General features: G+C 24.1%; 2 protein-coding genes across 2 annotated transcripts; both read left to right on the top strand.

The window, feature by feature from the left end:
- The first annotated feature begins 1,783 nt into the window (after window positions 1-1,783).
- LOC145834894 (uncharacterized) lies at window positions 1,784-7,393 on the top strand. The gene is made up of 7 exons (XM_082942422.1): window positions 1,784-1,951; window positions 2,880-3,117; window positions 4,045-4,266; window positions 5,701-5,810; window positions 6,036-6,137; window positions 6,597-6,690; window positions 7,168-7,393. The coding sequence occupies exons 1-7, from the start codon at window positions 1,877-1,879 to the stop codon at window positions 7,356-7,358; spliced, it is 1,032 nt and encodes a 343-aa protein (XP_082798548.1). The 5' UTR covers window positions 1,784-1,876; the 3' UTR covers window positions 7,359-7,393.
- A 5,000-nt stretch (window positions 7,394-12,393) lies between these two features.
- On the top strand, window positions 12,394-22,723 carry LOC145833893 (kelch-like protein 36). The gene is made up of 11 exons (XM_082941143.1): window positions 12,394-12,771; window positions 13,001-13,040; window positions 13,384-13,464; window positions 13,536-14,809; window positions 17,762-17,974; window positions 18,852-19,106; window positions 19,271-19,468; window positions 19,886-20,040; window positions 20,134-20,312; window positions 21,769-21,949; window positions 22,266-22,723. Exons 1-11 carry the CDS (start codon window positions 12,430-12,432, stop codon window positions 22,396-22,398), a joined length of 3,051 nt encoding a protein of 1,016 aa, XP_082797269.1. The 5' UTR covers window positions 12,394-12,429; the 3' UTR covers window positions 22,399-22,723.
- The last annotated feature ends 88 nt before the right edge of the window (window positions 22,724-22,811 follow it).

Here is a 22,811-nt window from a genome sequence, read left to right as displayed (position 1 = left end):
TGAAATAAAAAAAGTCTTTCTTGTTGGCATAATCAATCAAAAAAGTTAATGCCCTGTAGAGGAAAAATGATTATTTTGACTTTTTGTTTAAAGACAAGACGATAATGTCACTTCAAACTAGAATAGCATCAAGTTGAATAACATCATATTCAACAAGAACACTTTGTGTAGCGTCAACACGCCACTAGTCATCCTCGAGAATAGATAAAGATGCTAAATGTGGCACAAACGAATCTGTGTTGTTTAGTACTTTAACTTATATTAGTTCGTAGTCAGACCTCTTGGGATGGAAGGACTTTCAGGCTGATGGTTTTTGTAAGACGGATTTGGTGCAACTAACAATAAAAATTTTGGCCACCAAGAACATTCCTATTAATATCTTTGGGATAAAAGATGATCTGATGCGATTGTTAATTTAAGTTATTCAGTGTGTGGTTTCTCTCTGTTATATAAAAAAATGGTTGAGTTTTTTATTATCGTTAAGGATTGTATTAATATCGGATGTCAACTGCCTTATCAGCACATCTATTTAAAACAATTTATTCTTATAAAAACTTATTCACGACAACTTGTTGTTTCGTGAAGGTTACATAAAAAGCTGTTTTAATTTTATTATTATTGTTTAGGTAAATGTCCTCTTTAGATACATTTTTACTTGTACTTAAGTTTTTGCCTAGTTTGTTAAAATTAAGTTTTTCGATAATACTGAAATTACGATATTTTAAGGAGTAGATGTGTAAGTTGTAAAATTTAGTTTTGAGTTTTAATAAAAACAAATTATACAGTAATCTTCCTTTATTCTACCAACATATGTTTCTGTGTGTCAACGAATCAACACACTTCAACTGGGTTGTTAATGGGAAAGATAATGGGAATGATAAAGAACATTAACAACCCAGTTGAAGTGTGTTGATTCGTTGACACACAGAAACATATGTTGGTAGAATAAAGGAAGATTACTGTATAATTTGTTTTTATTTATATTCCAGTGAAGTTACCTCACTAGGATCTTTTGTTAACAAACGATTAAAACTATATTTTGAACAGTTAGTTTTGAGTTTTATTAATAATATCCAAAAAAAAAGTTATCTGATTTAGTTGGCTTTCTTCTTGTCAATCTTAACAAAAATCAACTTAAAGTGTAATATATAACTAAAAAAATATTTTAAACAAAGTTATCAGATTATGAATATGGCTTCAACCGCCATATATATTTAAAATCATTTAGAAATTCTCATTATAACTAAAAAAACAAGTTACCTAATTTTTTATTATTATAAAACTTAGGTTTTTTTACTATACAAAGAAACTTAACAATTTTTTACTTCATACATGAAACTCAAAAAAATTAAATGAAAAATTAAGTAACATTTAAACTCGAGCTAACACAAAATGTTTTAATATCTATTCACTATCGCTGAGAATTCTAGATGTTGTTAATAAGTTTTAATGAAAGTCTTAGTTTTATCATGTTCAAAAAAGTTTTATTAATAAACTTATTAGCTTATAAATAATAATTATCTCAAAAACGTTAAATTAACAGAAATTAAAATACTGAAAAAAAGTTTTATAATGATTTTAAAACGCTCTATCTGAATTTTCTTACCGAGGAAAACTTAAATTTATATATGTCCACATCATCATTAAATATTCTCTTTTTTCTGCGTAGCTTTTGAAATAGAACTTTGAGGTTATAAGTTGTTTTTATAGTTGAAGTACTATTACACTATATAAATATCATATTTGTAATACAGAGTTTTACTGATTTGTTTTTGATATAATATCAAATAATTTTTGAGCTTAAAATTTTTTGTTTAAAACAGTGTTTAAAAACAAAATACATCGTTCAAGCTTATTTAGAAACTTAATGTTATAAATGCTAGGGCGAAACAAAATGTTTTTATGTTTAAAGAATGTTTTATGTTTTGTTATATTTTACTACTTGTTTACAGTAAGTTTATTTTTTAAGCTTAGTTTTTTTATACTTAATAAATTATTAAGACATAAAGAAACGATTTTTCATACTTTTTTCTATTTGTTTTATGGTAGATAAAAATTGAAACAGTTTATTGGTTCTAATTATACTTAACAAATATTTTAAGAATAATAAAATAAGTTTTTTTAATTTTTTTGAAAATAAAAGTATATAGTAATTTTTTTAAACATTAGTATAAACAGTTTTTAAACTAGGCCATAAAAATTTAATGAAAATCTCTTTATTTGTTTTCTATAAGATAAAAAACTTGAGTATATACAACTTTGTAATTTATTTATCTTAAAAAAGTTATAAAAACTAAAAAAATACTCCTATGTTTTTAAAATTGTACAACTTGAACTTATTTAAATGAAGAATATTACACCCAAGTAAAGTATTAAGTATATAGGAAATGTAGCTTAACACAATAAAAAATTAAATTTATTTGTTGTATATATATAATTTTATACTTATAACTAAAGTATAACTAAAAACAAATGAACCATTTCAAAGAGTGTTAACTTTTAATGCTATAAAAATCCGTTTTTTATTGTTCCGAATTAAAGCTATAATTTTTTATCACATTCAAATAATTAAAAGATTTTATATTCAAAATGCGTGTGTTGTGTTCACAGTAAAACAAATTTTTAATTTTCATATAAAAAGGGTAAAAGTTATAAAAAATATATAGTTAATAAATTCGATAAAAGTTAAACCTTAAGGAAAAACATACTTATTTAAATATTTTCAAGATATGTTGAATATTTTATATTTCAGACAATGGTTTATAAGCAAACCTTTATAAATAGAGAGTATAGATATGTTATTTTTAGATATTAAAAACATTTTAACGTTTTGAAAAAATTACCATAGATTATTTTCACTGACCTTGAACTTATTATAGAAAACAACATTTGGATGTAACGTACAAGTTAGAAGAGCAATCTTAAATTTGAAACAAATATTTTTGGATGATAACCAAATAAACATTAATAAAGACTTTGATAGAACTAACGATAAAATAAAAAAAACAAGCGCATTTTATTTTTTATTTGAAAGATTAGGAAAGGATAAGCTATTACAACAAGAACACAAAAATATAATAAATTTTTATAGTGATAATGGAGCATGTTATTATCCTGGTTAGAAAAAATTTATCTAAATATCATAAAACTATGAAGTGTTAAAATTAAAAAAAAAATATTAGAATAAGTATTTTACTGGATCCGTTTGGATCTTAGATTAAACTTAATTAATAACTTTAATATTTAACTGTTGTGTTGATTAATAAAAATCAATAATAAAGTTTCTAATTATAAAAATATCGATAACTTTATCATAAAATAAATTATTTAGATACGTTTAAGATCTTTTCTTTTAAAATTTTTAATTCAGAAAAATATTTTTTAAACTAAAAATCCTACAACCTAAAATACTCATTTTTTAAAATAAATTCTAGCTATTTGCAACGTATTAAAAATACTAGTACGTAAAAACTTGTTTTCCATTTGTTTCCAGATTTAAAAATTTTCTAAGCTCAGTTTATAATATATATAAAATAGACCTGGTATCAGCTGAAGCTGGCTATTCGTTTTTTAATAAATAAAAATAGTTATGTAAATATAACACAAAAATAAAAGAACGATTACAAAAACTGTGATGTAATAAAATAATAAGTAAAAATAAGAAAATTAAAAATAATTGAGTTCTCATTTCTTCTTTTTCTTCGATTTTTAAAAGTTTTTCTTTTCTGCTGATGAAAATTGACTAAGTATTATTAAGAAAATTGACAAAATCTGAAGATCTTGGGCAGAATAAGCTACGATTGTAACATGATCAGCAAATCGGCGTGATAAGAATACGTTATATACTTACTTCAGCTTTCGTTTTGCTCTCAAAAGAGCAATGTTTAATAGGCGAACATAGTTCTTGTTTGGAGCTTAATTTATAGCTGATGGTTTAAAAGCGCTTTAACAGCATTAAAAGTAGGTTATAAAAGTTTTGACCGAGTACGCAGCTTTGGCTTACCTAATTAAAAAATTAATAATTATATATATAAAAATAAACAGGATCTGCAAGCTCGTACCGTGGCAATAAAGAAACAGGTCATAGTGGAAGATCTTGCAAGAAATGGACTGTTGTAGTCAGTTTGTTGGAAAAGAGAATAAGTACTTTTCAGGAGCATAGAAGAAAACTCATAATAAAATATAACTTACCATCTAACTTTAAAAGTAACATAGACGATTACATCGAAAAAACAAACAACACTATCTCTGAAATGATAAATACAAGTTAGCATTATTTCATAAGTTTTATCTTTTGAAAATGATAACACTAGTTTTAAAAAAAAATATTTAATGTAAAATACAAATAAAAAATTAATTTTGAACAATAAAAATTACGAGACAACTTAACAAGTCTTGAATTAAATAAACTTAAAATATTTTTCATAGAAACTTTTGATAACATTTTCAATTTTAAACGTTATCAGTGCCAAAATTTTAAGAGAAAAAATACATTTAAAAAATTCAATAAGTTGAAAAAATTCAATCATTGAATTTTAGCTTTGTTGTATTTAAAAATTCAATTTTTTTAATTTTTATTTTTTTTTATTTGTTAGATCAAAACACTTTAAACTTATTATATGATTTAGCAGACAGACTTTATAAGTTTTTGCCTAACCAATCTTAGCAAAAGAGCTATGCTTAATTTAACGTTTACTATTTATTCTCTAAAATATTGTCCGTCTTAATAAAGTTGTCGCAAAGAAAAAAAAATCTAGACCTTTTGTTTAAAATTTACATATATAAGTATATAAGTAAAGATAAAAACATAACAAAAATTGATGGTAAAGGTGTGAAATTAATTTGAAAAAATTTAAAGATCTAATGTTTTTGCAGCAAATTAAAACTATAAAATTAATATTTTTTTAAATCGTATAACGTTTAAGAAAAAAACTAGAAAAATACCAAGTTTGTGAAAAACTAACGACGTTTCTTTATGTTAAATTAGTATACGGAGTTTTTTTAAAGTAGATAGTAGTGCAGTCGGTCTACTCAGAAAAATCAGTAGAAATGTGTTATTAATTTAGCAAAGAGAAACATCGTTATTTTTCAATAAATTTAATTCTTTTCAAGTTTAAAATATTCCTACGAACTTATTTTATTTAGGTAAATCATTATCAAATAATTTTACTGTTAGTAATTTTTGTTAGCTATAAAGCTTATAACTACGTATTCACAATCTGTTTTTTAAAAACTACAAAAAAAAAATTTATTATAAAAATGTAGTGAAGATAATGACTAAAACGTAGTTAAAAAACACTGAAAAAAGTTTTGAAAATATAAACTTTCTACTTAGTTTCGTCTTGTGAATTGCTTTAAAACTAGATATTGCAGTTCAAAAAACGATACTATTTAATTCATGAACTTATTATAATTAACAAAACCACAAATAACTGATAGTTACAGGAAGTCTACCAACTATAATATTTTTTTTTGTAATTACAATATGATATAAAAGCTACGCTTGTTGTTATTTGAAGGAACGTATTTCATAAAACTTAACCAAAATGATTAAGATTTATAGGTTTATTCGTTTTTTTTTAGTTTAGAAAAACTTTTATAAATCTGTACTAATTCAAATAATTTTGATTATTTACAATAAAAATTTAGATATTAATACTAATAAATTTAAAAAATATTTTATATATACTTATTTTATAGACATGTTACAACACAACTACTGCAGGGATCCAGATGAAACCGGTGTTCCTTGGTGCTATATTCAAGTAGGAAAAGAAGTAGCCTGGGAACCTTGTAGTATTCCCGAATGTGTTAGTATAAATTATTTCAGTTGAAAATTTCGAGTAATCTTCACTGCTATTGCTAATTAGAATTTAGATGAATTAACAATCTTCTTCTTTAGTTTGCTATGAATATCAATTATAAACTTAGTATAAAAAATATAAAAAATCACACCCTTTTTACTGACAGTATTTTGTTTTAGGAAATATTTATATAAGAATACTTATTTTAAGAATAACAATATTTCAAAACAGACAACTTGTTGGGGTCTTAGACAAAGAGTTTTGCAGTCAAAAAATGAAAAGTTCTGGAAACCTTTTTGTGCAATTTTGGAAGGAGACTTCTTACCTTTGCAAGTGTTTATAATAATTTACTTCTTTGTTTCAACAACTACGAAATCTGTTTACATTTATTTATTAACCCTAAATTATACTTATACACAAAACTTTATGAACTAAATGTTAAAACATAGTAGAAATAAACATTGGTTTTGCTTCATTAGATATATAGACATGTATTAAAACATAAAGACTATTGTCAGATATTTTTAAAATATCTTTAGAAGTATTCCAATAGTTTTAATACTTCTTACAGATTTTTAGAGTAATTTTATAGCAAACTTTAAAAAAAAAGTTTAAATAGGGTTTTAAGACCATAGTATTTTAATTTTCCTAACTAACTTTTATAAAAGTTAATTTTTTTTTTAATAAGTTAATGTTTTATAAATTGTTAAGTTGTATTTAATAGTTGAAAAACTTGTTAGTAAATTTTATGATGCTGATAGAAATGTTTAAATCATTGCGTTTAACGTTTAGTGTCATCTGGAACTTTGCTGGTGTTCAGAGAAAAACGGTACAATAATTAAAGGGTCTATTGTGAATGTTAAAAAGAAAGGAATGCCAGTTTGTGGTAAGTTTTTTGTAATAAAAATTTATAACAGTTATACTATCAAAAGGAAATAGATAACTAAGACAAAAACATTATTTTCCAGTTTACTTATAAAGTTATTAATCTACCTACGATATATTTTTCACAAGAATTATTTGCTTAGTAATAAATATAAAAAATTATTTTTAATCTTTGCCATGGAATTACTTTTAATCTTTGCCACTTTAATATAATTAATATTTTTAGTGATTTCTTTATATACTTATTTTAAATTGGTAAATAGAAAAGTACTTAGAAAAATTATGTCATATACGACGTAAATACATATTATAACAAAATTAGTCCTCTTTATTTTTATAGCTATAATGTAATAAAAAGAGTATTTCAATTTTAATTGAATAATAGAAAAATCAAAAGTTTGTAAAACTAAAAAACTCGTTATAAGATGTTATAAGTGAAGTAAAAAAATGGTTATAAGATATGAAAAAATCACTTTAGACCCATTCTTGAGAAATCAACTGAGTAACCTAAGTAGTACAGTAGAGGGTCAGGATGCAGATCAAGATTTTGTGGAGGCTCTTGTTACGGCTCAATTAGAATCTTATAAGCTTCTTATGGATATGTCTTCTAAGATCGTTGATAGTTTTATACCAACCAAAAAAAAAATTAAAACTTTAAAAAGTAAATAAAAACAAAAATATTCTAAGTGCTTAATAAACTATTATCATGCAATAAACATATTCTAATAAAAAATGTTTAAGTTTCATATTTTGTCTTAGTTACATTGGTTAACTGAAAATAAAAATTTAACACTTGAATTCATGAATAATAATTAGTTATCGATATTACCAACGCGCAGTAGACTTGAAAAATGTTTTGTAGTTTAAATTTCTTTGTTTAATATATAAATTAAACCATATTCAAGTCTATAAAAAGTTTTATATAATATATTTTACTGTTTAGAAAAACAGGTAAACTTGAGTTACAGATAAGCACAAATTTTGTGAAAAAACAAAGTTTTTAATTTGCTTTTATCGTAATCAAAGATCACGAGATTTTCAGCAAACTATTTACTCATTTACCTGGTTCAGTTTTGTTGTTTATTAAAATCTAATAAAATTATTCATGAAAAAAATTGAATTTCAAGTATATTAGTTTTTTTAACTTTATTCAGTTATTTTGCGAACTTAAAATGGACAATTTATTTTCAAGCTAAAATTGTTTTTTTTTTTGTTAGATGATAACATTTTATTTTAGATTAAAAAAGTGCCATACATGAATTTAAAAAAGTTTATGATATATAAAAAAGATCTTTGTTTTAAATGTTTCTAAAAAAATCAAAAAAAATTAAAAGTTTAAGTATTACTATAAATAAATTTACTCATTTTTTTAATTTTCAATTTTACTAATAACTGAAACCATATATTAAAATTAGCTATTTTTTTATTTTATAATTGTAGATCTATCATTTGTTTCTTAATGAAATCAAAATGGAAAAAAAGCACTTTTTTACTGTGTAGACAAGTATATGCAGTGTGAAGTAGTGTGCACAAAATTTTGTAATCAACTTATGCAATTAGAAAAGCATCGTTCTAATCTATAGTGTACACCGGTATCTTTAAAAGCACATAAATTATTTACCTTTATAGTTCTGATGAAAGTTATTAATATTAAAATAAAGAGAAATTTTAGTCTTTTGATAGGTTTTACATGCTGCAATTTTCTTTCTTTTTTAAATACATACATAATAGTTCTTTTTATAAAAACAAGTTTAAAAATTTCGGCAGTTGTTCGGTTTCACCGCTGAACGGATTATCAAACTGCGATTCTCTAATAAATAATATTAAAATGACAAAATATGCTAAAGTTGATAAAAAATGGTAAAAAACGTAGTTGAACTTTAGAAAAACGTATTCTTTAAATTTTATAAACTATGTTATGTCTAGTGAGATTATTTTACAAGGCAAAAATTGTATATATACGAAGTCGAGTTACAATTTTTGAGAATTACATATAACTCGGACAATTAAAAAAACGACAACTTTATTATATATATAATATTATAATGAATTTAAACTTTGATCAGTGTTTTTTATTTAGTGATATTTAAAAAAAAATTGTTAGGTGATATTAAACACACTACAAAAAAAAAAAACTTTTATTAAAGATATCTAAATATTAATTGGTTTGTTTTAGTTTAACTATAATTTAAATTTTTTTGTAGCATGAGTTAGTGTCTTTAAACATAGAAGATAGTGTTGATATTTTAACAATATTACTTGAAACAAATGGATGTTAATTGTCTTTATTAAAAGATTCAACTTGGTTTAGAAAACTAACTAAAGTTAAAATATCGCAGAGTAAAAAAAATCACAATTTAACATAAGATCACCAAAATAAAGCTTAATTAAACTTCTGGCTAAATAGACACTCTATAAAATGCACATGTTTAAACCCGATATTCCAAAAAATAGTTTAAGTTTAACTGCGATGTTTTCAATTGGTGAAATTTAAACTACTTTCAAAATGTAAGTAAATTAACATTTAAAATTTTAAAAACTATCATTAGTCTTAATAACACATTTAAGTTCATTATATGTTAAAATTTACCATATGCAGTCAAATAATTCTTTTACAAATAAACTATAAGTAATAATGTCACTACGCTAATGTAATAACTTTAAACTACTTGATGCAGTAATATTAAAAAAAGTTTATGCAATAAAAGTTCTTCGTTTAAACTACAGCTAAAAACATTTTAAATGTTAAAAAAAGTATAACTATTAATAAACAAATGTTAAAGAAACTATTTACTTTAATTTTAAAAAGTTAAATAAAATTAACATTAAGTATCATTAGTAATTAAAGTATCATTAAACTAATTTTGTGTCATTGAGTAATTAATTATTTTTCTATAATGACTTATCCAACTTTAATATTATTTTCTCTAAACTTGTTATAATAAACCGTGTCTCGATCAATGAGCTAATAAGTATAAATAAATGTGAAAATAAACTAACTCATTTAATTTAGAAGATAGCGTTAGTAGAAAATAACTAAAAAATAATACATAACTACTTATTACTTTAAAACAAGTACTGAAATGTTCTAACTAACCAATATTTGTTAAATATGCAGATATAGTTGTAAATAGATATCAACTATTAGTTAAAACTTTTAAACAAAAAGTTGTAAGTTTTATACAAGAACTAAAAATATTGCAATAACTATAAGCTAGTGTTAAATATTTTTGAATAATTTGATTGCTAAAATTGTTTAATTTTAAATATTCAAGATTAATTATGACAATTTCAAATTTAAATGACAATAAAATTATATTGAAACTTTAACTGGTTTTAGCATCATAATTATTAAATTACTTTTCAAAAATGAAAAAAAAAACCTTTAAGTTAAATACTAATATAAAAAAATGTTTAAATGTCATTATACTGATGTCATGGTCGAACAGTTGAAATGACATAGGAAGGTTTTGTGACCTATAAAAGTTAAAACTTTGAAAATAAAAAATAATCAAATACTAAAATAAAGAATTTATTGTACAAGACTCGTGGGAATCTGCTTCGATATTACCAAAAATTTAATTTATTATGTATCAAAAATAAACAAGTTTTGCTTTTCATAAATTTATTTCATATAAGAAAAAAAGTGTAGTTCATTATTAATAATTATGTAATTTAAAGTAAAACTGCAATGTATACTTCAAAATAGTGCATAAACTAAATTGAAATACTAATACTTACCTTTTCATAGAAAATTAGTTAAAAGTTTCCTTTTACAAGTAGGCTCTCACAAGTTATTAAATTATATTGACGTTACAAATATGTTTTAATTTAAAACTAGTTCCAGCTGTTTAAAAACAAAAGTGAAACTTATTTACATTTACACGAAATTTCTTATGGTATCCTGACTCATGACACTTTAAGACTTAATAAGAATGCACAAGCAAATCTTCTAAAACAAGTTAATAAATAAATAAATGATTAAGCACCGATTTCGTTCATAAATTTAGACTTTTTTTTTGGTTTTTTTTTCTTTATTTCAGGGTCGCACAAGCTCCAGAAAACCAGTACAAACACGCCTACGCTTGTATATAAATCAAAAAACTCAATAGTAGATAAAAACCGGTATATAGTTATAAGACATTTTGGTAATCGATTATCAAGTTTAAATTAATATATAAATGCTAATGTAAATGATGTTTATCAACTTTTAAGCGTCATAGTGTTGTGTATTATTCAAAGTATAGAAGTTTTTATGAAACATAAAAATACTTTGTTTCAATTAGTTAACAATTAGTTATCCACAAAACTAAAATTAGAAGTTTTGTAATACGTTTAAGTTATTATTTTTCAATAAAGCTGTAAAATAAAATTCAAGCAATGCTTGTTTTCAATTTATTTTTGCATGAACTAAAATTAAAACATATTTCAATGTATATTATGAATCAATTAAGCATACAATTCGATATGTTACTGTAAAAAAAAATCATATCATAAACTGGAAACACGTATGTTCTTATGCCTTAGGCAAAGTACTAAGTTTATACTTGAGCTTATGTTAAGACTTTAACATTATTGTTTCAAACAAAAAAAGTTTTACGTTTTTTTATCTAAAACAAATAATTTTAACATTTTTTAAACTCTATAAAAGATAGCGTAAATGAATAAAGATTAGTTTGATTGAGGACAGTGACTTGTTATTGATAAATATTAGTTTGATTAATTACGTATAATATAGTTATGTTTCAAAATTAGTTTAAAAATGTGTTTCAAAAATAATCTAAAAGGTACGAAAAAGAGAAAAGTACTTAAGTCGTTGAAAAACTATAAAGTTATTAATCTGGAGGAAAAAAACTAAACATATTTCATTAAGTAAATTTTAAATAATTATTTATAAAATTATATAATTAAGATTAAAAAAGAACATAAACTTAAACTGTATCTAAATATTAGAAAAAAAAGAAGTGCTTGTAGTGCTTTATTGAAATAGAATTGAAGTTTTCATCGACTGTCTAGTTTAATAAAACAGATAAATAAACTATTAATCTAAACTTTAAAAATATACCAGAAAAGACTAGAAATATAAATTTGAAACATAATAACGCAATATGTTTAAGCTAAATAAATAATGCTATATTTTTTTCGTTTCTTTTAGTTAACTTTTTTTGTTAGTTTTTTTTACTACAAAGTGAGGAGCTTAACAAAATATAGTATAACTATTTTGAACTACTACGCTTGTAAAGCTTATATATATACATATACATATATATGTATAAGATATGAAAAATATTTAATCGATTTAAAAAATGTATAATTATGTTATTGAAAGCAAACATTAAATCTGTATATTAGTTCGAAATTAATCTACCAATTTATCATTACCGATTGTTAGTTTTTATTTTTACCTCTTATTCAGTTTATTAGATAGTTTTAGTTTCTTTCCACATTTTTCTATATTTTCTAATGCAAAAAGTCTCTGTAAAAGTTTTTCAATATTTCTTTTTACAAAAGTATTGAAGTCTTTTAGTTGAAACTACAACAGAGTTAATAGCTTTTTTAAAGATGTGTTAAAGATGTCTCTTATTAATATATTTTTACCTATAGACTTTAAAAAAAAAAAAAAAATAAAAATAAATAAAAGCAGTTAATATTAAATAGTTTTAAAATTACACTTGTTTAATACGATTTCAATATTTTAAAGTTTTATAAAATAAAATTTTAATATTTTTAACATGGTGAAATGTTAAAAAGCATAAAAAGTAAGCTTTCTGGAAGCAATAAGAAAAACAATAACACAGAGAAGCCTAACAACCAACAAACTAATAAAAAAAAATTACCGCCTCAGAGGCCACCACAGCCATCTAAAAGCGCTCTTAAAAGAATACAGCACAGCATGGGTAATATAGCATCATCTCTACTTGTGCGTCACCACAACATTGGGTCACGTGAGAAGTTGGCTAATTTGCTTATGGTGTCTTTGTCTGAGATGAGAGCAAAGGGAGAGGGTTGTGATGTAATGATTGGAGATCGTGATATTGTTATGCACACTCTGGTTGCTTCATATAGTGAACACTTACTTCAGGTAATATATAAAATAATATTTAAAAACAGTTATGTATATAACGTGAATTATAAACATAAGTAACTATCTTAAACTGAATCAACCATAAAGCTATTAAATTAATTATGTATTTTTTTTTTTGAATGAGCATCAGCTATGTTATTCTTATTTAACTAAGGCATTTGATTTAATTTAAATAGATTAATAATTAATTTATTAGTAGAAAAATTTATTTTAGTGTATATTTCAGATGTGTGAAGACATAAAAGAAGACAATGTTGTCAATGAAGGTATCTTTTAAGTAACGAGTTTTCTCAATAAAAACTTTTTAATTTAATTATTTAAATCAAAACAAAAGTCAATAAATTACTAAAGACTTAATTTTAATAAACAACACAAACTTTTTAAACTAGAAATCGATGCTTTGTGTAATAACCATTTTATGTTGATTCTTTTTTATACAACATAAATTAAAAGATAGATAAATATTTATTTTTTAACAATTTCATATTTTTTAAATTTCTTAACTGATATTTATGTATTCGTTTTAGTTTTTAATAAGTCTTTTAGGAGTTTTAGGGACCAAAAATAGAAGATTAAAAAAACCTTTTAATAAATAAGAAATTTCAATAGATGAATTAGCTGAAGATGAGGATATAAAAGCAACTGAAGTAGAAACTACAGATGAAATAGAACAAGATAAAGTTAATAAAGGTATTTTAATTGGAATAAAAATAAGTTTAACAGTGAAGTAGAAACTTAATAATTAAAAAACCAATTTATAGATCCTATAAATAAAGAAGAGGTTGAATTATTTGCTGAAGTGAACAAAGAAGTTGAAATAAACCAGAATTTACAACAAAATGACGAAGCAGAAAATAACTTAATAGAGGAAGTAAGTAATAAAGACGAACAAAATCAAGATTATAAAGAAAAGGAAAGTGTTAAAGATGAGTTACAGGAAAAATTAACTCAAAAATTAAAAAAAAGCCCAGATCCGAATCAAAAAGATGAAGTAGAAATTGAACTACATCAAGAAGCTGATGAAAAACATGAAAAAAACAACCCAAATCAAGTTGAAATAAAATTAGAAGAAGAAGTAGAAAACGATGAAACGAGAAAATTTGATAACAATGAAGATACTGAAAAAAACAAAACAGAAAAACTAGGCTATAAAGATCAAAACGGTGAGGGTTCTGGGTTTACAACTATAGAAAGTCAAAAATGTCAAGTAGCTGATACAAATGAAACAGAAAAAATAGTTTCTATCAAAGAAGGTGATGTTGAACTTGAAAAAAAAGAAGACTCACTTAAGTGCAAAGATGTAGAAACCAAAGAAAGTATAGAAGACGAATCAAACAAACAAATAAAAAAGGATGAGACTTCTATAAAGAATCAAACTATTTCAGAGATCGTAAACTTTCTTTACAACTCAAGAATTCGAATCGATGCTCAAAATGTTGATCAAATACTAGAAACAAGTCAAAAATGCGAATTAGACGATATTGTTGCTGCCTGCGAGAGATTTAAGCTTGCTGGAACTGAAATAGAATCTACAGTAAGTAAAGTCGATTTGGAATCTCCGGTTATTTCGCAAGCTAAGAACCAAGATCCATTTATATACGAAGACCCTCTATTTCCTCTTAAAATGTTAGATCATTTCAACGATCTGCGAATAAAAAGTTTGTATTGTGATTGTGAAATAAATTTTAGAATGGGTACTGAAACGAAACCTCAAGTTCCAAATTTCAATTGTCACAGAGTGCTGTTAAGCGCACTTTCACCACACTTTAAAACTTTATTAGATGAAAATGAGGAGCCGATTTTAAATGATAATGAATTTCCAGTCGGAACTTTAAATAAATGTCTAATTTTTTTTTACACTGGAAACATTAAAGTGGCATCTACATCTGTACAAAAACTTATAAGAGCCGCTTATTTGGTTGGATCAAAAGAACTTGTTGATTGCTGTGGAGAAATTTTAGAAACAATCCTTAACAACGAAAATTGCATAGTTTTTAGGCAGCTTGCCATTGAAAATAAGAGTGAAGCTCTTGAGGTTGGTAATGTTAAAATTATTTTAAAAAATTACAAAAATAAAGTATTAATTAGTTAGCTGTCACTAAATACTAATAAAAATTGAGACACTATGATTATACGAACAGATTTTTAAATCACTTTGAAATGATGTAATAAAAGCAATATTTATTTTAAACTTAGCTCGGTTGTTATTTTTAAAAGGCATTTTTAATATATCATTTAGGTTTTTTATTAAATTAATATACAAAACACAAGTTGTGTAAATCTATCGGATTTTCTTCTTGATTAAAACTTTTTTAGTTTTTAAACGCCATAAAAAACCTATGAAACAACTTAAAAATATATAAAACAGTGTACGTATGTAATTTATTACTGTAACAAATTTTTAAATATATTTTTTAAAGTTTATTTATTAACTTTAGTTATCAAAACGCAAAAATGTGTTGATTTATGAATCTTTTTATAAAACTACGTTTCACTTAATTATAATAAGTTATGAGATCATCAGTCATAATCAATATCTGAAAATCAAAATAATCGTTTATAGAGACATTATGGCTTAGCTTAAGTTTACAAACTATATTTAAACATAAAAATTCCTAAGACATTATTTATAATATCAAAACGCATATTCTATCTCGTAAAATCTAGTAAAGTTTGTATGAGATATGTAAGAAATAATAAAAAGTATAATTGTGCATTATTTTTTGCAAGCATACTAACTATATAACATGTTTGTACAAAAGTACGAATAAAAGCTAATGTTTTGATATACCATTTGCAACTTAGAACATATGTATTTAAACTACTTGATTTCTTTTTTGTCTTTTCTTCACAACTATTTTCGATATACATAATACTATACTTTTTATCAAGTTGTAAAATAAGTTTAATAGTTATTTAGACAGTTTAAAAAAAGTAAATTTAAGTATTTTTATAAAGTAATTGTCTTAGTTTTACGTACAAATTTATACTATCTTTTAATTTTAAATACAAGTTCAAAAATGAAATAAATAATTTAAAACCTTAGATTGAAATTTTAATTAGTAAATTATTAATATTAAACCTCAGCTAAGGTTATTTTTACTTAGTCCAATTCTTTATTGAAGCTTATAAAACAGAAGAAAAGTTTGTAGCATAATGATGTCATTAACTATAAAAAAACGTCAATATAAACGGTTAGCTTCAAAAACCTGCAACTGTTTTGCATATTTGTTGACTCAACAATAAAATTATTACTATTATCTATTCTTCTATTTCTAACCCAAACATGTAACAAATATATAAATAAAATAGTTTATTGATAAAATTAAAATTAAAAATAATATTAAAAAAAAACCAAGGTCAACAAATATGCAAACTAGTTGCAGGTTTTTGAAGCTAACCGTTTATATTGACGTTTAGAAGATACCTACATAAACTAAACTAGTTTCTATACTAAATTCTAAGCTTTGTAATTCAATAAAACTTTTCTGTTGCTTTTACTTTTCCAAGACTTGTTTATTCACTTACTACGGTAACCTACCGCTAAAGTTTTTTGTCTAAAAACGCTGTGTTTGAAAAACAACAATAAAAAAAGAATTACCTGAAAGTAGTCATAAAAAATATAATATTTAAATAAAAATTTAAAAAATAATTCTTTAATTTAATCTATATAAAACGAAAACTAAAGAATAAGAAAAAGTTTTGAAATGTACTAAAGAAAAACCACTAATTTTGTTTTAAATCCAGTACTTAAAACAAACATATTACAGTTTGTTTAATTAACATAATAAGGAGAAGTGCAATAGACATTTGCATACCCCTAAATGAAAACAAACGAATAAAAATATTTAATAAAATCATATTAAACAAAAATGATAAGTAGTGCAATAGATATTTAGATACTCAAATGTTGAAACATAAATATAAAAAGTGTATAAAAAATCTTTACAAATTTTTAGATGTTTAACGAAAAAAAAAAGAATAATACAATTGAAATTTATTAGGCTTAGATGCTCTTGAAAACATGTCTGTTAGTTTAGCTTGTCGTTCAGGTCTAGAATACACTTTTTGTTGTTCAAAAATTATTTTAAAAACATTTCGAAAGTTTTCAAAGCTGATTGTAGCTTTTCATAATCGTTTTTACAGCAGCTTAAGTATAATAAAGGTATAATAAAGGTGAATACTGAAACCTCTTAAGTACGCACTGTCGGTTGAGTACGCACTTTTGTGCTGTGTACTGTATATACAACTGTGTTAAAAAATAGTTTACTTAATTTTCTTCACATTAAAAAACTTTACAACTTGTTAAACATCTTTTAAATCAGAAGTTATGATTAAAACGTAGAATCTTATTCAATTAAAAAAGTAATATACTTAACTTATCAAATGTCGTTTAATAAGTAGCTGTATATATTTAACCTGTTAAAATTAAAAGTCAAATCAAAAAACATATACATTCTATTACTGTGAACGGGTCAAAATCGCACTAAGACAATTTTGCACCAAGGGTCAATTTTGCACGAGTTACAACTTTGTACGAAGGGTTATTTTTGCACGAGAGTAAAAAAAAAATGAAAAAAAAGTAAAAGATAAATTAATTAAAAAACAAAAACAATAAAAAGTTACTGAACGAGGGTAAGGGTTAGGGGTGACAGTGATAGTAAAAATAACAAAATAACTAATAAAAAAATAAAAATAAAATATTATAAAAAAAATGATAAAAAAAAATAAATAAAAATTCAACCCGTGCGAAAATGTCTCCGTGCAAAGTTGTCTGCTCATGCAACAGCGTCTTCGTGCAATTTTGTCGCTCGTGAAAATTTGACAGCTACCCTCTATTACTAGTGAGATCAGATTTTAGAAGTTACAAATTATTTAAAGTCTAGTTAATTACAACCTTTTGTTTATATTTCCACATCTAAGTACGACATTTATAAGCACATGTATTCAGATGATAACTAATTAAAAGCAAGCCGACAATTTTCAGGTAGCAGCAAACAGCTGGATATCCCAAAATTTCAACAGTGTAACAAAGACACAAGTGTTTAAAGATTTAAGCGTAGAAGTTGCTGAACAAATACTTAAATCAGATGAAATTAATTTAGAATTTCCTTCAAGTGATGGCGAAATGGTAGTTTTTAAAGCATGTATAAGGTGGCTAAAGGAAAATTACGAGTCGAGAAAAGATTTTACTGAACGTGTGAGTAAATTAGTGCTTTTGTTTAATGAATATTTCAATATTTACTCTACTCTATAAAAAAATTGCTAATTTAACTATTTCATTACGGAGTTTGTAAACTTTTCTACTTATAAGTCTCGTACAAAACTTTTTCTTATAAACAATAAGTTTTAAGTCTAAGTTCTAGTAATAGAAATACATCATTAATTTTTTTCTTGTAGAGATAAATTATAAAAAAAAATAAATTTAAGTTAATGTAGATTTTATTTTGGTAAATAGTTGTTATCTTCTCAATATCGCTAAGCCGTTTGGTAATTTTACATGCACTTTTTAGGAAAGGTTTTAGTCTTATTTTGTTAACAGCCTTTTCTAGTATGTTTAATTCTACCTAGTTGAATTTTTTCTGGGACAAATATCATAATATCAGTGTTAAAAAGTAATTATTTTGTTAAAACTAAATGATGTGTTTAATTACTTTTATAAATGCTGTTATTACCTAACTTAAATTTACTAACCACAAATTTCACTTAAATATAGTAATATTAAGTAGGTAATACATAATTGTTGATTTAATAACTAAATTGTAAACAAAGTCAGACTTGTAGTGTTTTTTTAATTTTCTTTCATTTTTAAAGTTCATAATAGCCGTATCTCAAAATTAACGTGAAGTAGAAAAATTAACAGGTTTAATTAAAAAAGATTATGATAATTATATAAACATTTAAAAACATACCATTAAAGATAAAATTCAAAATAACTCAGAACTTTAAATCTCAGAGCTTAAATCATCAGAATTTAAATCGTTGTGCTCTCAACTTAAAGATATGAATTTATTTCAAGTAAATATATTTTTTTAATGTACCTACATGTGATTGACTTTTAAATTTTTATGATAAAGATTCTGTCAACTGTACGCTACCCACTCATTGACATACAACATCTGCTGAGTGACATTAGTACAGAACAGTTTGTAATTGAAAACGACATTATTAGTGCTCACATCGCTAATGTCATGGCTTCAAAAAATTCTCATGTTCCCATTCGATCGCGTATGAGGGGAGTTCCCTATGTAGTGACTTGCGGAGGCTCAGCGATTGTTGAAGATGTTACTTCAGAAAATCAGGATTACACCCCAGTTGGATACTACCACAAGGTATCTTATTTTAGAAAAACTACTCAATTTGAAAATTTAGATCAGATAAAACTTTTCTTTTTATTTTTTGAAAAACAAATGAGTTGTTCAAAACTCAATAGTCTAATTTAGTCGTGATCGTATAATTTACTTATCTATAAAAAAATTTTCATTTATGTTTACAGATTACTTTGTATGACACGACTTTGAACAAGTTTCATGATTGGACATCGCTACCAGAGTCCCGCAGTTTGCATTGTGCGGTCGTTGTAGATCAATTTTTGTTTATTATCGGTGGTTATGACCCATTTTCTTGCATTTCAAGTGAAGTTCACTACCTTGACATGTCGTCAGGAAAATGGAATAAGGGTCCTGAAATGAAGGTTAAGAAAAATTGCTATTTTAACTATTTCATTACGGAGTTTGAAATTTTGCTACTTATTAGTGTCGTACAAAACTTTTTCTTATAAACAATAAGTTTTAAGTCTAAGTTTTAGTAGTAGAAATAATGTTATAAGCTTGTGCAAAATATTCCAGAACTAATTACTAAAAAACACTGAACGAAATATTTTATCATTTCAATAAAAGTAAAAATAGGGTTAAGATTTTTTTAACAAATATACTTTTAAACAAAGTTAAATAGCCTATTCAATCAAAAAAATAAATCTTCAAAATCAAATACACTTGTAATTTGAGCTATAAATCAAATAAAAAAATCAGATAAAAATTTGCAACAACTTTTATAAAACACTATTTAATCACTCATAAATAATAAGTCCTGATAAAACTATTAATTTTAGACGAAACGAGTTTTGTTCACTGCTCATTTAATCAACAACTGTATATATGTAGTTGGTGGTTTAGGTGCAAGAGGGTATCTGTCATCAGTTGAAAAATTAGATATTGCTACAATGACCTGGCACAAACACGTTTCCTTGCCAAGTACGAGATACAGGTTTTGTATTATTATTTATTTTAGAGCATAAAAAATGAAATAACAGTATTAGAGGTTTTATAATTAGCTATTAAAATTTAAAAAAAACTTCAGACATGCTGGTTGTGTTATGTCAGGAGAAATTTACATAAGTGGAGGAAACGAAAAAACTTCAGGATGTTGGTCAATTAACTGTGATAAAGACGCTAGTTGGAAGGAAAGAACATTTATGTGTAAAGGCAGAGATTCCCACGTTATGACTTCATTCAATGATAACGTTATAATATGTGCTGGTTAGTGAGCAACTTCAAAAATAGTTTTAGAATAATAATTATTAATAATAATAAAACATATCAAAAGTCGTAACAAATGTTTACATAACACTGAAGTGCTAATCTAAAGCTTCCCTAAAAGTGACTTTAGTACATAAGAAAAAAAAATCTTAGCTAAGTCAAATTTAGTGTATAAAAGCTTTAAATACAACAATATGTAGTAGTGTATACTCACTCTACTTTTTTATAACTCAAACATGATAAAACGGCTAAAAGATACTTAGATAATTTTATTATAAAAGTAATCTCTTTGCATGATCAGATATTGCAAAAAAGTAACGAATACAAGCCTAGTAGGACTTTTTGCAAGTGCACTAAGTATTATAATTTTAAATTTTTATGCTTAAAATAAAATACTAACCATTAAAAAATTCTTACAAAAAAATTTCAACATTTTTGACTGGTAAATATGTTAGACACTTTTTAACGAGTTTTTACTATAAACTTTTACCTTTACTTTATTGAAGTATTCACAAATATCATTTAACTAAAGTTTTAATTAAATTTTCAATTGTGTAAAGTAATAAGGATAGAGTTAAAAAGAAAATTTAGTCTAAAAAGTTAGAATGAGTTTTAATTGATCTTAAAACTAGAAGCTGGTCATGGACAAGTTATATAACTCCGAAAAAAGTTTCATCAAATAATTAAAAGCAGTAAAAAAACTAATTAAGTATAATTATACAATACTTGTAAAAGTTTCCTTGACTTTGTTTTTTGTTTGTAAATGAAGTTTGTAAATGCTTTTTTAAACTGAAGCATTATAAATTTAGTTAAATTTGCTGTATAATTAATTATTAACACTTGAAAACAAACTTAAAGAAACGTTTGTAGTTTTTAGTGTAATGAGAAGAGAACTAATTTTCACTATATTTTATTTAGTTAATAATCAAATTGTGTAGTTTAGTGACTAAATATTTATAAATATGAACTAATTCATTTTGAAAAGGAAATTGAGTGAATAGATAACTGTTGAAATTTCGAAAGATAAGTTAAAATATTTGAATAAAATGTGAGTAGTTTTGTTTTTACATGAAGTTTCTTGATATACTTTCTATATATTTCTTTGAAAACACTTTATGCTAAGCTTAAACATAGTCTTCAAAACTTAAAAACTATTTCTTCTGCTTAAATTAGATTTTTAAGTATTTAGTTTTTTGATTGGTGTAAAATTTTTGTGTATTTAAAATTAATACAAAACCGGAGCTGAATACCAAAGCTTATACTGGATTAAACATGTCTGCTACTTAACTATATTTTTTATCTGAAAATAAATTATTTAAATAATATCTTCTGGTCAAAGTATTTTCTTATTAACCAGATGACCTACAAAAAATTAATATGCAATTTTCTAAACTGTAAAAATTCTTAACTTTATTTAATATACCTTACTTAGTTGTTAAATGTTACGCTTATAAAGGTGGAGAAGGTATTGAGTTTTCTATTGAACGATATCAAAACGAGAAATGGGAGCTTTTGAGCATAAACAAGGAAGTTTGTGACATTTCACTTTTGTACTATCCGAGTCATGTAGTTTTTAAGGATATCATTTATTTTTTTGGTGGTTGGATTGGAGAAAATGAACCAACTGACCAAGTGTGGTTAGTATAATAGTTGTATAATACAAAACATATTTAAAACACTAACAAGATCATGACATTACTTTATCGAAAAGGTGATTAATTTTTACAACTTAACAGACTTCAGTATTTAATTTTATATAATACAAACAAATAGTTTGACTACATTTTTAAAGTATGTGAAATACTAATAAATCGATATTTATGTTACAATAGATAGTACATTTGAACTTTTCTTTTAATGAGTAAACCTTAAGTTCTTCTTGCAAACAAAAAATATTTTACAATTTCAAACCTTTCATAGTTGATAAAATTAAAAACATAAATATTTTTTCAGGACTTTTAAACCATTGACTAATGAATGGAAAATAGAGCCTACAAAAATGCCTTTAGCACTCGGTTCAGCTACTTCAAACGTAGTTGTAGTACCTGAAAGCTATTGGAAAACTAAGATAGTTACAACAAAATAGCAATTTAATAACAAATGTTCCTACTTTTTGTGTTTCATATTTATATTGGCTCTTCGCATACCTATTTTTATTCTAAATTAAAAGTAATCTGGTTTTTGCAACTTTTAACTAACATTAACAAAGATCTTAAAGCTTAGTCTAGGTATAGTTTAATTATAAAACTTTCTTATTTTTAAAAACTTAATCTGCTTTCTATTTTGGATAAAAAAAGGAACCATAATTATTTCTCTTTACAGGTATTTCCTACAGCTTTTTAATAAAAATGATTCTTTCTTTTTACATCAATTTACTTTTACTTAATCTGAAATTCAGATAAAATTTACTTTTTAAAAATGCAAATAAACCTTATTTTTTAAGTAACGGTAAGTATTAAACAAAGTTCTTTTAGTTCAATTTTTTTTTTTTTAATATCC

Source organism: Thalia democratica, chromosome 4 (assembly GCF_965202585.1).
Source record: "Thalia democratica chromosome 4, ktThaDemo2.hap1.1, whole genome shotgun sequence".
In the NCBI taxonomy this organism is placed as follows: domain Eukaryota; kingdom Metazoa; phylum Chordata; class Thaliacea; order Salpida; family Salpidae; genus Thalia; species Thalia democratica.
This window is presented reverse-complemented; position numbering and strand designations above follow the sequence as displayed.